Source organism: Lutjanus erythropterus, chromosome 5 (assembly GCF_056507025.1).
Source record: "Lutjanus erythropterus isolate fLutEry1 chromosome 5, fLutEry1.hap2, whole genome shotgun sequence".
Lineage (NCBI taxonomy): Eukaryota > Metazoa > Chordata > Actinopteri > Lutjaniformes > Lutjanidae > Lutjanus > Lutjanus erythropterus.
In genome coordinates this window covers 34226412-34249630 of record NC_139321.1, presented here as the reverse complement: position 1 = coordinate 34249630, position 23219 = coordinate 34226412, and the positions used below count along the sequence as shown (strand labels likewise).

The 23219-nt window shown below is 38.9% G+C and overlaps 2 protein-coding genes across 2 annotated transcripts; both read left to right on the top strand.

Annotated features, from left to right (window-relative positions):
• Positions 1 to 2175: 2175 nt before the first annotated feature.
• On the top strand, positions 2176 to 10512 carry lrit3a (info leucine-rich repeat, immunoglobulin-like and transmembrane domains 3a). The gene is made up of 4 exons (XM_084719700.1): positions 2176 to 2405; positions 3738 to 4204; positions 8140 to 8445; positions 8656 to 10512. The coding sequence occupies exons 1-4, from the start codon at positions 2290 to 2292 to the stop codon at positions 9690 to 9692; spliced, it is 1926 nt and encodes a 641-aa protein (XP_084575826.1). The 5' UTR covers positions 2176 to 2289; the 3' UTR covers positions 9693 to 10512.
• A 4495-nt stretch (positions 10513 to 15007) lies between these two features.
• On the top strand, positions 15008 to 23132 carry LOC146327206 (pro-epidermal growth factor-like). The gene is made up of 3 exons (XM_084718298.1): positions 15008 to 15629; positions 22488 to 22687; positions 22947 to 23132. The coding sequence occupies exons 1-3, from the start codon at positions 15503 to 15505 to the stop codon at positions 23130 to 23132; spliced, it is 513 nt and encodes a 170-aa protein (XP_084574424.1). The 5' UTR covers positions 15008 to 15502.
• The last annotated feature ends 87 nt before the right edge of the window (positions 23133 to 23219 follow it).

The following is a 23219-nucleotide window of genomic DNA, read 5'->3' as shown; positions in this document are numbered from 1 at the left end:
CCAATAACATGTGCAATGCTTGAACTTCTTTCAGCATAACAAACCCCAATTAAGAGAAATTTGGGATTCTGTGTAAAATGTAAACAAAAACAGAATGCAATGATTTGCAAAAACTTGTCAACGTATATTCAGTTGAATACAGTACAGGGACAAGATGTTTAATGTTCAAACTGATTAACTTGTAAATATACACTCATTCTGAATGTGATGGCTGCAGCATGTTCCAAAAAAAGTTGGGACAAGAGTAACAAAAGACTTGTAAGAAAGCTCAAAAGACTGGGGCATGTTTACCACTGGGTTACATCACCGTTTCTTTTAACAACACTCGGTAAGCGTTTGGGAACTGAGGACACTAATTGTTGAAGTTTTGAAAAAGACAATTTTCTTCTCACTCTTGCTTGATATACGACCTCAGGTTCTCAAAAGTTCAGGGTCTCTGTTGTCGTCTTTTGCGCTCATTGGGAGACGGTTCTGGACCGTGGGCAAACCATCACGGTGCCTGAACTCTTTTACTATGAACCCATGCTATTGTAACGTGCAGAATGTGTCTTGTCATTGTCTTGCTGAAATAAGGGGGGACGTCTTTGAAAAAGACGTTGTGACAGATAGCCATGCCATGGGTGCTAACACACCCTCAAACCAACACAGATGCTGGCTTTTGAGGTTAATGCAAGTAACAATCTGGTCCCTCTCCTCTTTAGCCTGGAGGACACAGACCACAGCACGCTTTTCCACTCTGCATCAGCCCATCTCAGAGGCACTCAGGCCACAGAGAAGTTAGCAAGACTCTACTATGCAAAGCAAAAACATCAAATACAGAAACGCTGCAGATCCACTGACAAACAGTTTTCCAAAGTGTTCCAAAATCCAAGTAGTATCCTTCACGCAATTATGTGGATTTTTAATGCAGTGCCACCTAAGGGGTCAAAGGTCAAAGGCATTCAGTGTTGGTTTTTGGCCTTGCCCCTTATGTGCATAACCACTTCCTTTCAGTTTTGTGTTGAGAAATGTTGTTATTAAACTGCTGGACTATTTGCCCACATAGTTTTTCACAAAGTGGTGAACTGCTGCTTGTGAACAAATGAGCTTTTTGAGGATGCACCTTTGAAACCCAATCATGACACTATCAGCTGTTATCAAGTAACCTGTTTATCTGTGGAACGTTTCCAGGTGTTTTTTGAGCATTTCACAACTTTCCCAGTCTTTTGTTTCCCCTGTAACAACTTTTTTGTTGCAGTCATCAAATTCAAAATGATCATATATTTACAATAAAAGGTATCTGCAAATCATTGCATTTTATTTTTATTTATGTTTTACACAGCATCCCAACTTTTTCAGAATTGAGGTTTGTAGAGAGTAGAGAGCACTCTTAAGAACAGGCATTGACTCATTCAAGTCAACCCTTGAAAATGAGCTATAGAAGCGAAAGCTGTGTGCCCATGTGAAACGAATGTGTCTAGAAAATATGAAAGCCATACACCACTGTGGACCTGTCAGTGGCAGGCAGGTTGACTTTGGCCCCCTATCCCGAGCCACTGGTCCACCCAGCCAGGTAATAAATCACAACCAAGATTACACTTTGCACCCTGGTGCCAGACAGAACTCCCTCACACATCTTACATATGGCCTCCAGCTCAATAATACATTTACATTTAGGGACTTTCTTGAGAGTCTGTGGGACTCACCTCAGAATGCAAGTGCATAAAAGTTTTTAAAATAATTTTAGAAGCAGTGTGACAGCAATGAGTCAAAACCACGGCATTACAAAGGAAAGATGATTGGAATAACAGTGCTGGTCCTAGCTGCACATAGAGTGATAATAAGAAAAAGTTGTCCAATTAATTTGACACAGGTGAGGGCATGAGCATTCAACTACTCTTGGGGGAATTAAATCTTAAAAAGCAATGGTGAGACTGGTACCTGAATGGATTAACAAGGCGTGGCTGGATCACATGAGGGGAAACCTCTCCAGAATGAGCTGATTAGCACCAGGACTAGCCCTGCCCCGCTGCCTAGCTTGCGTGACCCTGTCAAACCCAAGAAATCCTCTCCTAATCCGCCACCTCTCCCCCCCTCCCCCATGCAGTCAATCTTACAGGTCACCTGTACTGTAATTAGATCCTCAGCCCGAGTACCGTTGTCTCCTATGGACTTTGAAAGCCCTTTTCATTTTTCTCCATTTGTTTTTCTTTTTTGGGACGAATAATTCTTCAGGCTCTCAATGAGTCCGGATGTCTTTTTTCCTGATCTCTTCTCGATGTGAGAACTGCGGGTGCGTTCGGTGAAATCATGCGTCGACTTCTCTACATGCATGTATTCCTATGCTGCCTCAGTATGGCTCGTCCTTTCTGTCCATCCCAGTGCACCTGTGTCTTCCATGGTCGTACCGATGGAACGGGAACCAGGTAAACTGTAATCTAATTGTGCTCTGATTCACACATGTGCTGTCTTTGCATTGGGAAAATTTTATTAAATAAAATGTATTTGCATTTATAAAAATGTGGTAGAAAAAACAGGTAATTTTCTCTGTACCTTATGGTAAACAAAATGAGATTCTACTATACATTCACATTAAGGTGGTCTTCAGCTATGTTCCTAAGTTCAAAAGTTCAACATATTTTTATAGGCTTATTCAACAATGGTGACGTATTTGAAAGTTAAGTACAACAGCACTCACACCACCTGCTGTGTGATCCGTATTAAATCAAAGTAAAGAGGACTTGCTTAAGTTACATTTACCGTGCGTGTTTACTGAGGAGCAACAATTTGATGCTAAAATGCAGATCCATCACATCCATTGTACAGTCAAAGTAAAGATGAAAAAAGAAAAGAAAAAAGGCCACATTACCAGGGCAATCAAAATATTCAGCTTTGAATTTTGTATTTTAAGAATACCGGTGAAGGTAAAATACACCACAGTGCAACATGAACAGGTGGTACTGACCTGTATTGACATAATGTACGTTCCCTGGCACCATTCCAATCCATTTACCCCCGAAAGAGACCTAATGGCCAACTGCATAATCAGTCTTATTAGTGCTGAACCCTGTTAACTAACACATCCCACTCCTCACAGTCAAATCTGAGTGACAAAGAATGGACAATGTTAGTCCATCATGTTGACAGATGCAGTGTGGCAGTGGTGATACTACTACAAATGACGTTATAAAGGTATAAAGGCACATGTTCACACTATTATTAGAAGAAGACATGGCTAGCAAAAGCTAAAAGAAGAAACTAGAGGTTTTTGTTCTATTCAAGTAATACTGATCAAACTTTTTATTAAAAGCTGTTCAATTTAATGATTCCCATGCATACACATCTTTATCTGTACTATAATTGATTCCAGCTATTCTAATCTCTGCAGTAGCTGTCAATCCACATGATTACTCACCATTTATGATGACAGTGATTAGCTGTGACCTTCCCATCTGGGAAGTGCCCTTTAGATGGACTACAGTCATTGTCAGAAAAAGTGTCTCACATCACAGCTGAGAGTCAGGATGGATGGATGGGTGGATGGAGAGATAGATAAATGAATGGTTAAAGAGGTTGATACTTGTACGTTATGTGTAAATTGGTCATTAATTCTTTAAAAAACTCATTTACTGACATTATCTGCTGTGTCGTTGGAAAACGTGTTCAACTTCGGGTTACGTTTTGGAAAACAGTTTTGTTATCTGACCATGGGATATGGTCAAACCATTTAACTCTAATAATGTATCTTTCATTCTCAGATCCGTGCTCTGCAATGATCCAGACATGTCCGAAATTCCTGTCAACGTCCCTGTGGATACGGTCAAACTTCGTATTGAGAAAACCGTGGTGAGACGAATCCCAACAGAGGCTTTTTACTACCTGGTGGAGCTACGATATCTGTGGATTACTTACAATTCCATCAGCTCTGTGGATACTGGAAGTTTCTACAATCTCAAAGTGCTCCACGAGCTGAGGCTGGATGGAAATATGATCTCCATGTTCCCGTGGGAGTCTCTAAAAGAGATGCCAAGTCTGAGGACCCTGGATCTACACAACAACAGAATCACCAATGTTCCCATTGAGGCCATACCCTACTTCCTCAACATTACCTACTTGGATCTGTCCAGCAATAAATTAGCCACACTCCCCTCCGAGCTCATGGATATCTGGCCCCCCTTTAATGGAGAACCAATCTCTAAAAATGTCTCCCGGAAAGTTGTGTTAGGTAAGGTTAAAAGCTTGTGTCCAATGTGGTTTTAGAGGATATTAAGGCCGTGGCAGGACACTTTTGGGGTTATTTGTAATTACCTCAGGAACATCATTCCATCAGCTGTTAATCTAGCCAGACTGCCAGGACACATTCAAATTAGCTTATTCTAAGTAGTTCCAGAGTTGACACTTAATGTACATTTTAAATTTATTGCCCTAATTAACTGTCGAATGCTAAATAGTCTGCCTCGTGGCCATCCAAGCCAGGGTCCAGTTCAGCAGAGCACTGTATAGCAAGTGCACTGTAGAAAACATATATAGTAGATTTCTCAAGTCAGGATGACATGTGTCCCACATGGACCAAAGTATGGAGTGTGGACTGGTGGCTGGAGAAGTGCCAGGTCACCTCTTGGGAGCTGCTGAGGTGCCCTTGAGCAAGGCACAGAACCCTAATTGCTCAGAGCACTTGACTACATGTATGCGTGCAGCCCCCTCGCTCTGGCATGTATAGATCCTGTTGTGTGTGTGTATTTCAGGCCTGTGTGTGCATGTATAAAATTACAACAGAGTAGAAAAAAGGAATTTCCCCTGCCTCCTTCTTCTTCATACACAAAACTAAACAATTACCTGATGCTTCAGTTAAAGACTGCAAAATGTACAGTATTGAGCAGCTTATTCTCAATCAATAATTGCTAGAAACTTATATAGCACAAGTGCGCATCTTGATTTACTTCAGCCAGAACAGGTCATTTGGCCCTTAATTATGTGACTAATACTGCATAACTTTGATTTTATAAAGCTAACTTTTTGTGACTTCCTAAAACCTGTTGTGATAACTGAACGGAGCAGATTTACTCTCTTCTGGTTATGAAAATTTAATCTAGATACAAAGATACCCGCATATGAGCACAGAATCTGTAGGCCTGGCCAAGCTTTTGATACTGGAAGTGTCTTGTTGTTTGTTTGTCGTACGAGTAGTATCAACCAATCACGTGTGAGCGGGCTTTGGTTGCATGCAGGTAAACAGTCCATGCGGAAAGCAAAAGAGGTGGAAGGCCTTGGTTGAAATGCACACGCAGAATCCATCAGCTATCGTCTGACAACAATTTAGCTTTTAAAAATTTAGACGTATTCATGCTCTGGTACAATCTGGTCATATGTGTCATATCTCAACTCCATTCTTGCATCTCAAGTTACTAATTGAACTGTAAACAATAGAGGAGGAAGTCTTGGCCTGGGTTTTCAGACCATCTGCTGGTGACACTAGAGGCCCTGAAACATAAACTGTTGCCCCTAGAGGCTAAATGGTCATCAAACGATGGCCGATGGGTTCTAAGACTGCTAGAATTAAACTTACAATTACGTCTTTATAGGTTTAGTGCAACAAAGATGTTACACGGTTTCAGTTCAGCTGCATTAATTTGAATTCATCTGATGATGGGACTGCAGACGTTTGACAACAAAGTAGTGCATTTACAGTTTGCCGTGTTATGAGTGGATATGTCATCATACATGTACGGTATAACAGATTATGATAAAAATCATTAGATTAGTAAAAACTGACAGACACAATCTAGTCCTTCAGTCAACTACTTGCATTGTCATCTGTTTCTTTGTTTTTTTGTGTTTTGGTTTCTTGCTGTTGCCTTTTTTGCCATAAGAAGAAGGATTTGGGCATGTTTCTCATGTAAACGTCAGCAACACGTTTCATGGACATCAAGTCAATCCAATAATTATAAAGATATTTCACTCAAAACCACCAGCAGCAACTTCATAGTGGCACTAGAGCAGCACTGCCATTCAATATCGTACTGTAACTTCAAAATGGTCATATTTTAACAAAAACTACACCATTAAAAAAAATTCATGGCTACCAGCAAAGGGAAAGGCAAGGAGAGAAAAAAAGGCAGTTTTTGTTTTAAAGCAGGGAAAAGTGGGCCTGAAAAGGAGGTCTCAGAGCACATAATTATAGGAAATGTGCTAATATCTGGTTTGTGTAGGAACAGTTAAAACTTATATCCATTTCAATACTCTGTTTCTTATGGTTTTTCCATTTGTGAGCGTTTGTTTGGCACCCCTTTGAAAACAAGATAATACATCTCAATGGGGTTTCCTTGTGATAATAAATTCCTACATTACTCTAATCTATGAGACCCCCTTGTTGTGAAGAGTGTTGTCAAGTAAAGCCAAAATATTTTTAGTATTATTACAATAAGTCAGATTTGATTATTTTCTGGCATATTCTTGCATGAGATTATTAACGTCATTTTTTTTTATTGGTTGTATTTTGACTTGCACGTAACTGAATGTGAGCAAGTCATTTTCTTATATTCCATCAGGCTAGCATACATGAGACTGGTGTTGTTCACTGTATGTGTGCTGCATGGACAGTGGGAGGGATATTGTTAATAGGCTGTATAAGCTAGCTTATCTGTGCCGAGAGCTGGTTGTGTGCACAAGTGTACCTGAAGGAGAAACAGGATTAGGCAGTAGGGGGGAAAAAAACAGGCCACACACAAAGAGGCAACAGCTTCTCTAGCGTATCCTAAAACCATTTTGTGTGAGTATTGTGGCAAGTTTGCTCACCGTTATGGTTTTTAATGATCTGACAATTGTTTAACAACATTTTAAAAACAGATTTTAAAACAAAAATTTAAATTTCCCTGACAACTTAATTGCATTAAACCTTATAATGTAAAACTTGACACGTGGATTGTAAAGTGTTAAAGTTGTGATCTATTGACACTTGTGCCAACAGAAAGACTCACGAAAAGAGTGTGTTGCCTCAAAGCAGAGGAAGGCTGGAGGCAGCTTAGGTGCTTTGCTACTGTTAAGACAAACTAATCTGGTTTAAGGGCTTTAATATGCACCTGTACATGTGCTCACCTATTGTGTACAGCAGTGTTTACAGCAATTTGTAAGGGAGTATATATGACAGGTTCACTCACACAGTTCTCCAGAATTTAATTTTCATTATGCCTAAAAAAGAAAAGTTAAAGCTAAATTAATAAATGTGGAGAACTTGGATGTGTCAAGAAACCTACTTTAACTGTACCCACTGTTTACAAGGGTGATTAACTCACTTCAGTACACATCATTAGCAATTAAGTCTCTTTTTTGGTTTGGTTGGTTGTTTTCTTGTGCCCTATATAAATACAAACAATTTTCTACTGGTTTTCTTGCTTCTGGCCTGTAGTACTTGTTTATCCATATATACAGTTTTGGTGTGAGTTGCCCAGTTTTGGAGATATCGGCTATAGAGATGTCTCCTGTCTCTCCAGTATCATGGAACTAGTCCCGTGGTGCTCAAAGCACCAAAAAATATTTGAAAAACTCAACACCAGTGTCTCTTTCCAGAGATCATGACCCAGTTACTCAAGATAATCTACAGACCTTGTTGTGAGCAGTTTCAGTTAGGAACTACTTTCTTTCTGTTGGAAAGTGACAGTGGTTGTGAATTCAAACACATTTTTTGATGCTTTGAGCACCCCAAGCCGAATGGTGTTTAGTCCCATTATACTGGAAGGAGTGCAGACATCTCCACAGCTGATGTCTATAAAACTCTGCAGCTCACACAAAAATCTAGATGGATAAACAGCACTACAGAACAAAAATATGGATTTTTGATTTTAGGGTGAACTGTCCCTTTAAGTCGTACATCAAAGTTGGGGAAAAACCAACACTTCCATCATCTCGATGCTGCCTCCACTACTGTATTTTTTTCCCCCCCTAATATTGCTTTATAGCACCATGATCCCTGAAGCTGTTTTAAAAGTAATTGAGTTCTGCTAAAACTGAATGTCAGTGAGTCTCTTCAGTCTTACATTATCATCTGTATCCTCTATTTTTGCCATTATGATCAACAAAAATACTTCAAAGTAATGTATCGCATTTCAATGGGTAGGAAACGGCAATCGATGACCTTTATGTGTCTCATCTTTTCACCCGCAGGCCTCCAAGATAACCCCTGGTTCTGTGACTGTAAAATCTCCAAGCTGATTGAGATGTCCAAAATGTCTGGCACACCAGTGGTTTTGATGGACATGTTCCTGACATGCAGCGGACCAGAGAATCTGGCTGGCGTTCTTTTTCAGCGTGCGGAACTTGACAACTGTGTAAAACCATCAGTCATGACCTCGGCAACCAAGATCACGTCTCCTTTGGGCAGCAATGTTCTCCTGCGATGTGACGCAACAGGGTTTCCAACACCAGCTCTTTACTGGTCTAAGTCGGATGGCTCACCAGTCAACAACACAGGTAAAATATGCAGGCAGTCAAGTAATTAAGAAAGCCGTGTAGATTAAGTTATTAAGTTATTATGTGTATATTTCAATTCCTTGGTTTGCAGGAAGCATTAAAATGTGCAGTCCTAGTGCCACAAGGTCGTAAACCATTTGAAAACATGCAAAGCAATCTTAGGCTTGGTGAGATTCATGTTTGATTTTATGTTCTTGTTCCACTCTATAGTCCAGGAATCACCTGGAGACGGCATCAGATGGTCCATCATGAGCTTGCATGGAATACTGTACAAAGATGCTGGGAACTACAGTTGCAAAGCCAAGAACGTTGCTGGCAACGCGGAGGCAACAATTTCTCTCTCGGTTGCTGGTACCGTCAGCACAACCATCCCTCCGCTGAGCCCTAGCATGGAAACTGGACCAACCAGGCCAGACACAACTTTAATTCCCCCAACGTATATTCCTAACTCATCCGTCACATCTACAGTTCCTCCTAGAACAACAACAACTCTATCTGCTGTCCCTAAGAAGCCGAAAACTACCCCCAGCAACACTGTACAGAAAGGCTCACCCAAACAGGGTGTCCAGCAGGGAGGTAACGGTTCTTCCAGTTCATCCCTTCCAGCAGATGAAACGAGCAAAAAAATTGATGCATCAAAGTCTGTCAAAGACCTTAAGATTGTAGAGGAAACAACAGACACTGCAGTCTTGCTCTGGACAGCAGATGGGTTACCTAGTGATGCCCCGCTCACAGTTGTATATTCACCCTATGGTGAAGATGACATCAAAAGGACAGTGGAGACTAGTGCCCGCAGTGGAAAAGTGCTCCTAGAGGGACTGTCATCTGGAATGAGATACTCAGTTTGCCTTGTAGCAAAAGGCAGTGCTGCTGGGAAAGACCCTTGCATTGACTTCTACACACTGGACAATGTACAGGATGGAGGGCAGAACCAGCTTTTTTTAATCATAAGCGGCATTGCCTGTGCTTTGGTTTTGCCTCTTATTGCACTGTTGCTCTATAAGATTCTCGCTCTGTACTGCAAGGGACGCAACCCAAGTCTGGACGAGGAGGAGCTTGAAAAAGAGAGCTATGTCAAGTTTGAGACAATTTCAATGAAACAAAGGACTTTGAACTCTCATCCAACAGAGCTTTGGGCCAGGAGACAGACTCAAGAATCAGAGCGAATGCTCCTGTGCTCCAGGTCGAGCATAGACTCCCAGATGACTTATAAGAGTGACAGTTCCCGATCTGAGTATCTCTGCTGACGCCAGGGGTCCATGGCAAATATCGAAACGCCATGCTAATAACACATCATATGAAACATTCTTTATATGCCTTTATGACATTGATAAACTATTAACTATGAAATCATTTATAAATCTTTATAAACATATATATATATATATTTCAATGAGGCTGTAAAGAAATGGTTTGCTGTTTTGAATGATGTAACACATATATTCTACATTTCCCATCAACTATTAATTTATAAAGATTTATATAATGATTTAGAAAAGTGTAGTAAGTGCCCTAAAGGTTTCTAGGGTGAATTTCTGTTAAAAAAAACAGTCAGATCAGTGATATTTCATTCATGTCCTTATTTATTTTGGAGCCTTATATTTGATATATAAGTTTAAATGGTTGCCACTACAGCATGGCACGTTTGCGAGACTTATATAACTTACAAACAGTATCATTCAAAGAGCCTGTCAGTTAGCTGTGCGGGGGGGTTTATGTTATACCCAATGCCAAAGTGTCACATATGAATATTATGTGGTGTCAAAGAAAGAAGACCCATTATCCACAACCCATCACATTTAACACAACGTCATTGTTGCTTTAAGCATCAACCTGATTGTTGCCTTAATGGACAAGAAAGTACTGTCAGTGTGTTTGATAGAGCATGGGAATTGTCTGATAAACGTTGCCTGTTTGTATGATTTTGTGTATATATTTGTCTATAAAAGGAATTGTTTTTAATAATCTGAATGATTGCTGAATTCAATGTGTGTTGTGTGCTTCTGTTGTACCATGTTATCTGAGACACATAAAAAAGGTCTCTTGAATACAATTTTCACATTTGAAAAAAAAGAAGTTGCCTGTGTATGATTTTTTAAAAGGGATTTATTTGTATATTTGAGCCATAAAACTCACATAACTGTACTTCTCTAATTATTTACCAGCAATCTTCTAATGCCACCAAAATGCATACATTTGACATTTTGAGTACCACCTTTTAGTAAATTATGCTGAATGTACAAATTCTGTGCATTTTCCTAGTTAAGGAAATCAATCATTTCTATATCATTTCTAGGATTTAAAAAAATGCCATGTTTTTTTTCTCATTTTTTCTCATTTTAAGTCGAAGTTTTATCAGTAAATGCCCCTCTCAGACAAAACAGTGTCAAACGAAACGCAATTTCTAGACTATTCAATAAATATGCATATATACATTTTTAATCAGTTAAAATCTTAATGTCAGTTAATCGATTAATTATTGATCATTAACATCCCACAGGCAAAATCAACACCAGAAACACAGCTTCCCTGTCTGGCACCATAAAATTATATTTGCAGTTAAAATTTATGTTATTCTGTTTTGTGATAGGCATTTAATTTCTCTAATAATCTGAATTTTCCATTATCAGCAGGTTGTGTGATCTTTCTAGGATTCACTAGGTCAAATAAGTATTACAATGCATTCTTATACTCTGTGTACTGTATACAGTAGTACCATCACTGTGCTATCCTCTTCACAGGGCTTTAAGAAAAGTGACTGAAAAACTTTTATGAAACAAACACAATACTTAACACAGAAGCAAAATTTAGGGGTTGCCATTGTTAAAATTATGATCCATGTCATTTATGAATAGAAGTGGACATAGAAAGGTACACAGATACATCACATGCTCACTCAGTTATGAACAAGAGCAGACGTGTTCATCCTGAAAATCAATGGGTCACAGTTTTCACGCTCTCTGAACATCTGAAGAGGAGCTGCCATAAATCCTGATCAGATGAAGACCAGACCTGGAAAATTGTTCCCATGGATACCTCTGTGCCACCAGCTGTATGATCACGCAACACTAAGTAATCTCTAATGCCAGCTGTGCTGTTGTCAAGGCAATGGCCAAGCTGTTTTCACAAACACAATGAAGGGACGGCAGACGAGGATGGGCTGGGCTGTCGGTGATGGGTACGGTATGTTCTGCATATGACAGAAGTATGAATGGAGAGACAGACAGGCTGATGGCTGGGGAGACAGACAGCTCTCAGAGGCAGGAGGGTCAGGAGATGGAAAAGAGAGACAGACAGAATAAATCCATGAGCAGACTAATGCGGACAGATACAATAGATTTCCTCTGTAATGATGCAACAGTTGCCAGTGGGCTGTGGTCCATGAAAACAAATCCAGACAGGGCAACTGGAAGTGTGATACTTCACTGCTCTAGAGGCTTTACAGTTGCATCACAAATCCCCCGGAAACACTGACTTGGTGCCATTACAGCAGTCCAGTGGAAAATTGGCCACAGGCAGAGCACTGACATAATATGTAACAACAAGGCTAGAAAAAAGACATTTCTCAGAGATTGTTGTGGTTGTTGAGCGACTTTGAGAGCATGAGAGATTAATTAGTGTAATTAGAAAGATTTGTTTCCTACTTGGGGTTAATGTGGAACAATCAACACATCCTTAGCCCTTTCAGACGGAGTTCAAGCGCAAGGCCACTGCTGGATATGTCAGGGCAGTTAATCTTAAATTTGCAATCCATTAACTCTCCACTAATTCACATTACAGCAAACATGCTTTCACCTTTTTTTTTTTTGTTGACACGCTGAAAGTAGCAACAAATATTCAAATTAGGCTTGCGGGGGTAGTAGGTGTTAGATTACTTTACTTGCCCGCCTCCCCTAATGTCTAGGTGTGGAATCAACATTTAGTCAGACGACAGATGCTACAATTAATAATAGTGTCCTATCACTGAGTAGGACAGTTCATATTTTAAATGTCACGCTGTAGACTAATCACAACCTGACATGAGGTTGCTTAACAAGTAGATATGGTTAGACAGAGTGAAATCCACCGGATGGTTAAATTACAGAACCTCACACATCACCAAACAGTCATGGGGTGCACACAGACACAAAAGTGAATATTCTATTGTTCAGCATGTTGCAATGAAGGGGTGAGTTGGTGCTAAGTTATCATAGCTAAGGCTAATTTGACAGGGAACTAACATTAACGTTCCAACCAGCATGTACTTACCATTAGCAGTACTTAAAGGTCATCTACTAATGTCAGATAGTTATTTGGGTTAGTATGGGCAATGACTGATAGACTTGGCAACTTGAAACTCAGCAATGAACCAAGTAGCACTGCGACCAATTATTATTTTAACTGCAGATTAATCTTAAAAGTTAAAAGTAAGTGGAGATACTGACTTATGTTTTTTTGTACAATATCCAGTTTCTTAACCAGTGGAAAATTGTCCAAATGTGCTCACTGTGGCATCTCTGAGCCAAATCAACATCCAAGAAATGTGAACACAAAGAGTATATTTTATTCATAGAAATAATAAAACAAACGCACACTTGCAATAGCTGTGAGCAGGTATCACAGTGTATGCACATGCATCCAACGTATGCATGCATTCAGACACACACACACCCACTTGATCTCTGATGAAAGTTTAAGGAGTGGGTCTGAGTCACAACAAGAAAAAGAGGAACTCTCTGCCAAGTCAAGTCAGACCTGCCACAAGGCTCTAAGACAAACTGTTCATGAATGATGAAGGGGGCATGACTAAATTACAGGAGGTGAGGCAAACCATCACCAATGAAAAATTTACTCTGCTTAGTCCAGTGATGACTCCGACAAGTGCCTGTAAGAAACAGGAAATGTGTTGTGAAGGGGGCGTGGCTAAGATCAAGGGGCGGGGCTAACTGGCATCACTGAAACTGAAACTCTGCTGAGACCAATGATGCCTCCCACATACATAGTCTACAACTAATGGTGCATAAGTTTGGTTATGTTAAGACAGGGTACTGCAACTTTTATGATCAAAAGAGCCATTTTTGGCAAAAAAAAAAAAAAAAAAAAAGAAAGAAAAAGAAATCCAACTGGGGCCACAACTATTAAAATCTCTCTTGTCCCTGAAGACTTTCAGTTTAGCTTAGCTTATGGAGGCTCAAGAAGTCAAGCCACCGACAAAATTTAGAGGAAAAGACACTGAATCACAGATGAAGGCTAATATACACATTTCAGTAGATGAAATATTAAAACTTTTTTTTTTTAATTTGGTGTATATTTTTTACAGTTGGTACTTTGTAAAAAAAAAAATAGCTGAGACAACTCAAAATTTCAAGGGAATGTAAAAAAAAAATAGCTGAGACAACTCAAAATTTCAAGGGAATGTACTTTAACAGATTTTTGAGTTTTAAGCCCAACTCAAATTCTTGTTTTGAAATACACTTTGAAAGGTTTTGCTGAGCTTTAATCTTAAACTGAGATAATTTACTTTTCCTCTTTAGATAATCTTTGAGTTACAGAAACTAAAAAAATACATTTCAAAATTTGGTCACAGCAAGCTGTGAACCTGATTTGTCATTATTTTGGTGCCTAAAGATTAAATAGTTTTAATTGGAAATATTATGATTTTAAATGATTTTTCACTTTCACCTGAATTAATTTAGTTTATAATTTAAAAAAAATATTTTTGGGAGGTTTCTTAACTTTAAGTTTATCTAAAGTTTACTTTTTTAGTAGTATGGAAAACTTGTGGAGTCTTAAATGCTTTGTATTGTATTGTAACTCCTTTAAAGTGACTCACCCAGCTGGAATTAAGGATTGCATCCGTTAAACGGTATGGCATTTAATCCAGCAGCAGCATCTACATCTTTGTATCGTCGATACGCACTCTACCTGATGATTCAAACCCATGTGTGACTGACACTCAGAACGCTAGTCACATGAGGTGAAACGTATAGACATCAACATTCTCATTGTTATCTGCCAGGGGTGAAATCGTGGGAAAAGGTTGGTGCCCTCAGACCGCTAACATTAGTCTGGAGACAAGGCAGCTCTCTCAGCCGTGTAAATCTTCTGCTGGTCGTCTACGAGGTTACTGATGACGTTGTCGCTGACAATATCCTACTCATGGTGGGTATGAATAGAGGTTTTAGTTTGTGAGGTCTGTTAGTTGTTCTCTCGGGTAAAAGGAGGACAAAGAATTTGGGATAATCTGCTCCACTCCTCCTCCGTTTTCTATAACTATATACTCATTCTGCCAATTCCCCCGGAAGCCAGATGAACTTCAGCAGGAGACAGTCTGACACACTGACACATAACAGAGTGCCTATTGTGTGTCTGGCATGTCTAAATTACACTCATACTGTCATTTATGAATGGTGTTATAGTTTGAAAAAGGGTACTATATTTTTTCCACCATGAATAAATAAGAAAAAGTATTTTAGGGTTGTGTCAAGTGTACTAGCCTTAAATGCTGTGTCCACCCCCAAGTCTCTGTCTCCCAGACACAAAAACTCAAACAGACACATCCATGCACATTCAGAAAGGACACGGGTCAAGGGGTGGAGTGAGGGTAAGATGTTGTTGTTATGTGGGACCTTTCTTCGGCCCAGCCTCATTTCTTGCATATTCCACATTCTGCTTGAGACACTGACTGCAGCTTAAAGAAGATCTTGCTCCGATGCTGGACTAGCATGTGCAAAATTTACCACGGGGGTGTCAGGAATTTCAATCTTTGCTTCCAAAACAGACTGGCAGCCTGGGGGCCAAAGTGGGGAGTGAGTAGAATCCCACACACTGTTTTTTTTTTTTTTGGTTTAACACTGCACTGGCAGCATTAGCCACCAACTTTTCATTGGGGTACATCTCTCATTAGTGTCACATCTTACGGTATGTAAAGATCCACTTTCTTGGACAAGGATGCCAACAGTCCATAAGCCAACGCTGCTTAATTTTGGGGAATTCATGTGTGCCAGTGCTAATAGTGGGAATGCCTGAGAAAAAGTGAACAAGTGCAACTCCCAAGACAGGGTCGGAGCGCAGGATTATGTTGGCTGCAACGATCACGGCAGCGCTGATCTATTTTATGGTGCAAAGCTCTGGAGTCGTGGCCCTCAGTACAGCATGTTGGGATGAACGCCTGTCTCGAGCGGGGAGGAACAGCAGCTGTGTGGGTAAGTTTGGCTGAAACCTCTCCTGTAAACACTGATACAGTTGATACATGCTACTGACAGACGTGATGTTGAAAGAACCACAGACAATTGTATACGCTACTGTATGTATATGTGTCCTTAAAATGTGAGTCAGAACAATGCTACATTGAAAACAAATACTAGTAAACCATGATGATATTCAATATATTTAAATGTATTATTTTACATATGTAGAGCACTACACTGGACAATGATCATAGGTGCACATTAAGAAGTTTGTTTTATTAATCTTCTGTATAATTTTTAGGTGTATTAGTATTACCTGAAGTCAGGGTTTGGTAGAAATGGATGAAATATTATCAGATTACTGAAATAAGTAACTATAATCAACCCAGTTTACATTTCAAAAATGTGTAATTAGACTAAACAGTCAAGAATTACTTGACTACATTTTTGATTACATTCTTAAAATATGGAGATCTTGATATTATGAAACATATTTTTGTAAGATTGTAATAATAATGTGGATAATGGAATTTTCATCCCCTTTAAATTTACATTGAAAATGGAAGATGAACATTTTGAGTAAGTGTAAGTGTTTGAGTCCTTCATTTGACCTGAACAGCAGCAACAAAACAGCACCCTGTGTAGCAGGATACACACAGTATCCACCACCTGTAGCTTGTGCTGCTACTGGTGCTGTATTTGAAAGGGTAATTTTTGATTCCATTTTATTTGAATTAAAATGTTTTAAACTGTTTAAGGAGTAAACAATATTTTTTCAGTATTAGGTGCAATATTTTAAAGGTTCAATTTTGAAGTAATCCAAAAGTATTCAGGTTAGATTATATTTTTTCATCCAAATGATTACATCATTAATTATAAAAAAAAAAACCATATAATTTGTGTTCAGTAACTGATTACAGTTAAAAGTAATTTCACCCAACCCTGCCTGCTGTCTGTGTCAGCATGTCTAAATTTAGGATAACTGTATTGTACATCTGGTAACTTCAATGGACCTGTGCTTCAGTGACAGCAAATCAATAAGTAACTATAGCTGTAATAGTAATTATAAAAGTACCTCATGTCATGTACCAGCAGAGAAACAGAGGGTAAAAGTGTGGTACAGTGTGTGTGGTAAAGTGAACTTGGCTAAGCAGACAGTACAGTGCACTGTAGTAAAACTACAGTAAGCTGGTCTGTGTCTGAGTGGGTGTATCTCAGGCTGAGACCAAGTTTTTTGTGGGATGCCACAAGGACATCAGTTTTCAGAAGTTTACAGATGGTGATCGCTGATGTCCAAAAGGTTATTTTGTGGGAATGCCAGAGTTCAGGGTTATCCCTTCAGAACCCAAACCCAAATAAACATTATTTTAAACATTTTTAATAAAATGAATTTTAATAAAGTGATATTTTTCCACTACTCATGGTGAAATTATCATAACTATTCTATGTCTTCCCCAGAGGTCAAAGGTCATGGTCAGCTACTGCACATTACCCTTTGAATTAGTTTAGCTTCTTCTCCTCCCCAGCATTATCAGTGCTGGAATCTCATGTGAAAGACAGTTTCACAATGAGCTGCAAATGTTATTTACTCATTTATAGGAGTTTATATTAAATGTAATATTTTAAAATTGCATTCCATTAGCAGCAGACTGCAACAGTATAAATGGATGTCCCAACACGCCAGAAAATGAGATTAAAAAACCCAAACACCTATTTACTCCTAATGAAAATGTATTAATCCATTTCCAGTCTGCATCATGATGTTCCAAAGCTGCCCTTTGGAACCTCTGGTCACTAGAATTGCATGAATTAGTTGGCCACACCTTGAAGGTTGTGCAAAAAAGCACATTACTCTGTATATGTGTCTACAGAAACGTAAAGTTCCAAGGAAGTGTTTTTATCACATATATACTGATCTATACGTCACCTATATGCCAATATTTGGTCTGGCAATGACAAAAAAGTCATTTTGTAGATAGACCCGGGTATTATTATTATTATTATTTATTTATTTTTATTTTTTATTTTTTTAAAAAGATAGTGGCATTTATAAATTTGTGTCCAAACATAAAAATCATTCTCGCTTGATGCAGCAGAGCGTGGAAGACACATATGCCTTAAGAGTTTCTGGGCATCAGCCCTCACCGTATAAAATGTCAGCTTTATTCGCTGACTGGGGTGAAACCTGATCCTGTTTAATGAAGAAAATATTTTCTGGTTTTCCCTCTGATGTCCTCAGGCTGTTGGCTACAGCTGTCCTGTTGCTAAAGTGGCTAACCATAACTGTTAGCAGCCCCAGTAGCCTCCCAGTGAATATGGGCGGTCACCAGGCGTTCTTGCTGAGTTTGGCTCCCAGCACTCTGCGGCTAACCAAGCTACAGTTAGCAGTTAGTTAATATACTTTAGCTTGGTTAGCCTCAGGCTATGTGCCAAACCCAGCAAGAACACCACCTCTGTACTGTTGCCTAGTCCCCGTTTCAGTCCTGGTCTGGCTGTTCTCACTTAGATCTCTCAGTCCTGTTGGAGTCAGCTCATATAACTACTCGCCCTCGTAACGTTACATCCATGGACCACTTTAACTGCATCTCAATCAAAATGCTCATGGTGGCTGGCTGCCCGCCACAGAGTCTGGTTCTGCCTGTTAAAGTGTAACTTGCAGGTTAAATGTCCTAATGAGATTTATATATAATCTTGTGTGACGTGACATTTTTAAAACTTAATTTAAGATTGTTTGGACATAAAGACAAAAAATAATAGGAAAACTCTGTTTCTTGGAGCAAGGCTCTTAAAAAACGTGTTTTTTTCAATGTCGCGTCATATTGCATAAGAAGATGAACTCGCTGTGCCCGAGTCTGCCTCTGACCTACATGCAGAAGAAGGTCATATAGAGTCTGAGCGGTCATCTTTCAATGAGTTGGTGTTTTTTTAGCTAGTTTTACAGTGCATTTCACTTCAGGCGACCATGCTGAATCATTATGTATGCTACGGGGACACAAACTTCTGCCTGTCAGGAAATTAAGTCAGTGGTTTTCCTGACAAGAGAAGAGCGGGTGCTGGCTCTCGCTCCTGGGTGCGTTTCGTGCAGGTGAAGAGGTAGGACGTCACTGCTGCCTCTGTAACTAAAACAGTGGTCTGACTGCCTGCTGACACTGACCACACAAGCACCTAACAAAGACGTTCAACTACTCCGTCTCTCTCATCTCTCTTAAATTAAGTTTTAAAAATGTAATTTCACACAAGATTATGTATAAATCTCATTAGGACATTTAACCTGCAAGTTACACTTTAAAAAGCAGGTCAGTGCTTCTTGGTGTGAACTGTTGGGTCTCTGTAAATAATTTTATAAAGAAAACGGTGTAGACCAATGAAAAGTGCCATGAGATAGCTCTAGCTATGATTTAGCATTATAGAAATAAATCAATTAAATAAAAAAAAAAAAAAAAAAAAAATATATATATATATATATATGTATATATATATATATATATATATATATATATATATATATATATATATATATATATATACACACATACATGTACTAGTGTGGTATAGTGGTAACAGTATGTTGAAATCTGTTCACAAATTTTGTCTCATGCTTATCATATCACCTAACCCTTAGTGTCACTATGCAAAGTTGCTTATTGAGGATTTAATATTCCATCCACAGCTCAAATACTCCAGCAACGGGTTGTTTTGATGAGCAACATGATTGCATTGGCTAACCCAATGAAATGGCTAAGCCTCCAAATTGGCCACTCAAATGGCCCGACAAATTTGAGCACAATATAAAATGGGGAAATCAATGTCCATATTGATCGTCTTGTGCATTAGCAGAACTTGTTTTTGTGCAACTTTGCTGTCATATTAAAAAAAACGTTTGTTTTTCTTAATGTAAAATGAGAAACGCTGCTTTATTTTCCCAATAGCATCCAATGAACTAGGTCAAGAATCATGTTGACCACCATGTGAACTTGTCAATTAATGATTCATCGAGATGCCTCCTAGCAACTCAGCAGCAGCGGCCATCTAGGGGACATACATTTCATTATGTTGTTTGTCTGGTGTTGCTCATTGTTTTCTTCATTCCACAGAGTTAAGAGCGGTATCCATGACTGCGCATGACAGTGTTATTATCAGGATAGACCAGAGCACTTTCTATCAATAGTAATCTAGACGGTGAACACAGATTTTGTTTGTTTAAAAGGCTCCAGACCAAATGACATCTCTGTATTATGAAAACTAATTCAGAGTTTCCAAGGACAGACATGTTGGAATGGACATCCACTCATTGCTTTTACAAATGTAGAAATTCTGCCACTTTTATTTTGCTCAGAACTTTACTGTGATAATACTAAAGCAGAAAACCGTGAGAGAATACTTATAATTTCAGCCTTGGTAATTCATTACTGAGCATTTTCAGAGGATGGGATAAATGCAAGAGCTATTTGTTGCTAAGGGATGATGTTTTATCCAGAAGCAGCTGAGTCTGCCTTGAACTTCATCCCATTACAGCCATGAATAGGCTTTTAATCAGAGAATTTGACAAACGACAACTGCACTGTGACACAAAGAGGCAAGAAGCAGCTATTGAAATGTTAATAGTTACTCGACTGTCCCTAGCAATTAATTAAACTGGGACCAAGCATATATGATAGCTGCTTTCACATGCATCAGTGACCTGCAGCTATTATCTTGTACGTGATTCAAACTGAAATTAAAATGATTAAATATGCTGTTGTAAAGCAGGCAGCAAATCTATGGTAAGAAAAAAAAGGGGGGGTTTACTAATATTTAGAGCTGCAAGGTTGACTTTATTTATGGATGGACAGAAAATTAGTCTGATAATTGAATAACCTTCTCAGTTACGTTTTAAGCAAAAAGCTACAGAGAGGATTTACTGCTTTTTCTCATTTATAACAGTTAATTGAATATCTTTGGCTTTTGGATTGTTGGTCGGACAAAAAAATATAGACATCTCTGTGGTTTCTGAGAAATTGTGAATGGCAGTGATATTTTTCATAATCAAGGAAATAATAAGCAGATTCTATCAATAATGAAAATATATTTAGTTAAAGTCCTGACTAGTTTTAAATATGTAATCTTGACAAATCCTACATCTAAAATAAGGGTCGACTGTCACTTGTACTGCTATAGCTCATTCACTTAATAGTTAAAGGACCAGTATGTAGGATTTAGAGATATTACAGCATGTTGGAGAACCTATGATGGCTGCAAACTCCTTGGGAAAGCATATAAAGGCCTCATTCTACGGCCACGAAACACATTAATTCTTATTTTCAGGTGAAAGCACTGGCTTCCATTAATTTCACAGCCACTGTAGTTCCCCCTGTCCCAGAGCTATTCAATTTCAAGAGCAAATGAGCCAGACGGGAAAATCACTGGGGGTTCGTGTGCCTTACACAGACCTAATACTTTATCAATTAATGGATAACAATAACTCTTGTAAAATACAATGTTAATAGATATATTCATATGAATCCTCAGGCAAATTAGCTCTTCACGCTGTATTCATTCACCACAGCAAAGCATTTGTTACATAATAAACCCACAGGTTTCTTACTTGTTGCAGCAATGTTTAGTCTCTGGAATCTGCAATTTTCAACTTTACATCTCTTTAGCTTTGAGAGAGACATTTTGAAGCTTGTTGTTAGCTTAGCTAACTTGACTTTAGTCTGACTCACCCAATGTACACTGTGAGTATGAGCCTGATATTGGTTGCTTCTTTCAGTCAGCATCACAGCGTCTGCTATCTGCATTTTCAGAGTCCCTGAGAGTCAACAACAGCTTCTGAAGCTACAAACCTGCACGCTAAAAACAGCAAGTTAGCTCCTAGGTCACCAACGGCGTGAACATAAACAAGGTAGAAGATGTTGTTTTCTTTTGGTGGGATTTAGTCTGCAAATGTTCCACCAAAAAAGTTCCCCTCCGACACTATTTATCAGGGTCACTGTCACTGCGTCCTGGGCTTAGCTCTGCCTAAGAGAACTGTGATTGGTTTACGGAAATACGAAGCTCGAGTGTTTTTCCCCCTACAGCAGAACAATGGTGTGTGGAGCCAGACCTTTTTCCAGCACTGAGCACTGTGGAGAGAGAGGTCTGACAACGCAAGATTAACTTGACTTTCTCTTTCTGTTTGGCCCGCCAACCCAGAATGCAATGTGAGGCTGGACTGAGCGAACGGCAGGTGCGGAGCAGGTGTGATCCTGTTGCAGCCAATCACAGGACATAGGCGCGATGAAATCAATACCATATTGGGCCATATTAGGGCTGCACGATATGGTAAAAAGTCATATTGTGATTTTTTTTACTTACTTTGCAGTTGCAATATGCAATACAATTAGTGGGAATGATGATTTTTGCTAGACTTTGCATCAGGAGAACAAGATTTGCAGGCTGGAGCAGCTACAGTATTTCATTATAATGCTGTTTACAGAGCTACAATGAATAATTGATTATTAATCTATTATTAACTTATATATTTTTTGTTTCCTTTACTCCTCTGTGACAGTAAATTGAATATCTTTGGGTTGTGAGTGAAACAAGATATTTGAGGACGTCATTTTAGGCTTTGGGAACTAGTGACTGTCTTAAAATTTCTGAAAATTGTGAAAAATGTCGAACAACTATTAATCAGTTAATCAAGTGAATAATCAACTGGTTAATTGACTATGAATCTAATCACTGGTTTCTGGCCCAAAAATTGACATTTTTTTCTGAAACAAAAATAAAAGGTGCTGGTATTACTGAGAAGGACGTCCTATTGCATTACTGAGCAGCAAATACTGAGGTACCTTTGTCTACAAATATGGGGCCTTGAAAGAATGGTTTATTTTGTTTTATTCTGTCAAGCTTCACAGCCCTTCCTGATATTCGGCCATGGTAAAGCCATTCATCGGATGGACCTTGATGGGAAGAACCAGAGAAGGCTTGTGGCTGGGGTGGGAGGATCTATCCTGCTCGACTTTCATTTCAGAGAGGAGAGAATTTACTGGGCTGACAGACACACCGGGGTCATCTACAAAGCATCAGTGAGAGGAGCACACAGACGGGTGATTATGTAACTGCTCTTCAGTTGTAACAAAGTTAGCTGGTGGATTCCAGTCCCCTGTATGAAATGAATTGATGAATGAATTTATTAAATAAATTTGTAGTCATCTAAAGCAGTTAAGTAACAGCACAAACTTAAATTAAAATTAAATAAAAATATGATATTCATTACTATTATTTTATTTACTGTAAGATTTGACAATTATGCACTAGTCTGGGGTTCAATTAACACAATTTTAAATTTGATTGTTTGTGTTTCAGAAACTGTACTCATCTGACAGACATATCACGGGCCTTGCAGTGGACTGGATTTGGAACAGTGTTTATTGGACAAGTGGAGAAAAGGGAAAAATAAAGAGAATGGATATAAATGGGAAAAATGAAAGGACTCTTTTACGACACGTGATCCAACCAAGTTCTATAACTGTTGACCCTGCTAACAGGTAATCCACTCTGCATAACACGTTCATGTTTGTCATGTTGGTAGGATTATAGGAGGGTCAAATAATTTTGTATTTATTGAATGAAAAGATG

Coding starts and splice junctions, on each gene's coding strand:
- lrit3a (XM_084719700.1), top strand. CDS start 2,290: ATGCGTCGACTTCTCTACATGCATGTATTCCTATGCTGCCTCAGTATG. Junction 2,406..3,737: donor ACCGATGGAACGGGAACCAG/GTAAACTGTAAT, acceptor TTTCATTCTCAG/ATCCGTGCTCTGCAATGATC. Junction 8,446..8,655: donor CTCACCAGTCAACAACACAG/GTAAAATATGCA, acceptor TCCACTCTATAG/TCCAGGAATCACCTGGAGAC.
- LOC146327206 (XM_084718298.1), top strand. CDS start 15,503: ATGTTGGCTGCAACGATCACGGCAGCGCTGATCTATTTTATGGTGCAA. Junction 15,630..22,487: donor GAGGAACAGCAGCTGTGTGG/GTAAGTTTGGCT, acceptor TATTCTGTCAAG/CTTCACAGCCCTTCCTGATA. Junction 22,688..22,946: donor TGAGAGGAGCACACAGACGG/GTGATTATGTAA, acceptor TTTGTGTTTCAG/AAACTGTACTCATCTGACAG.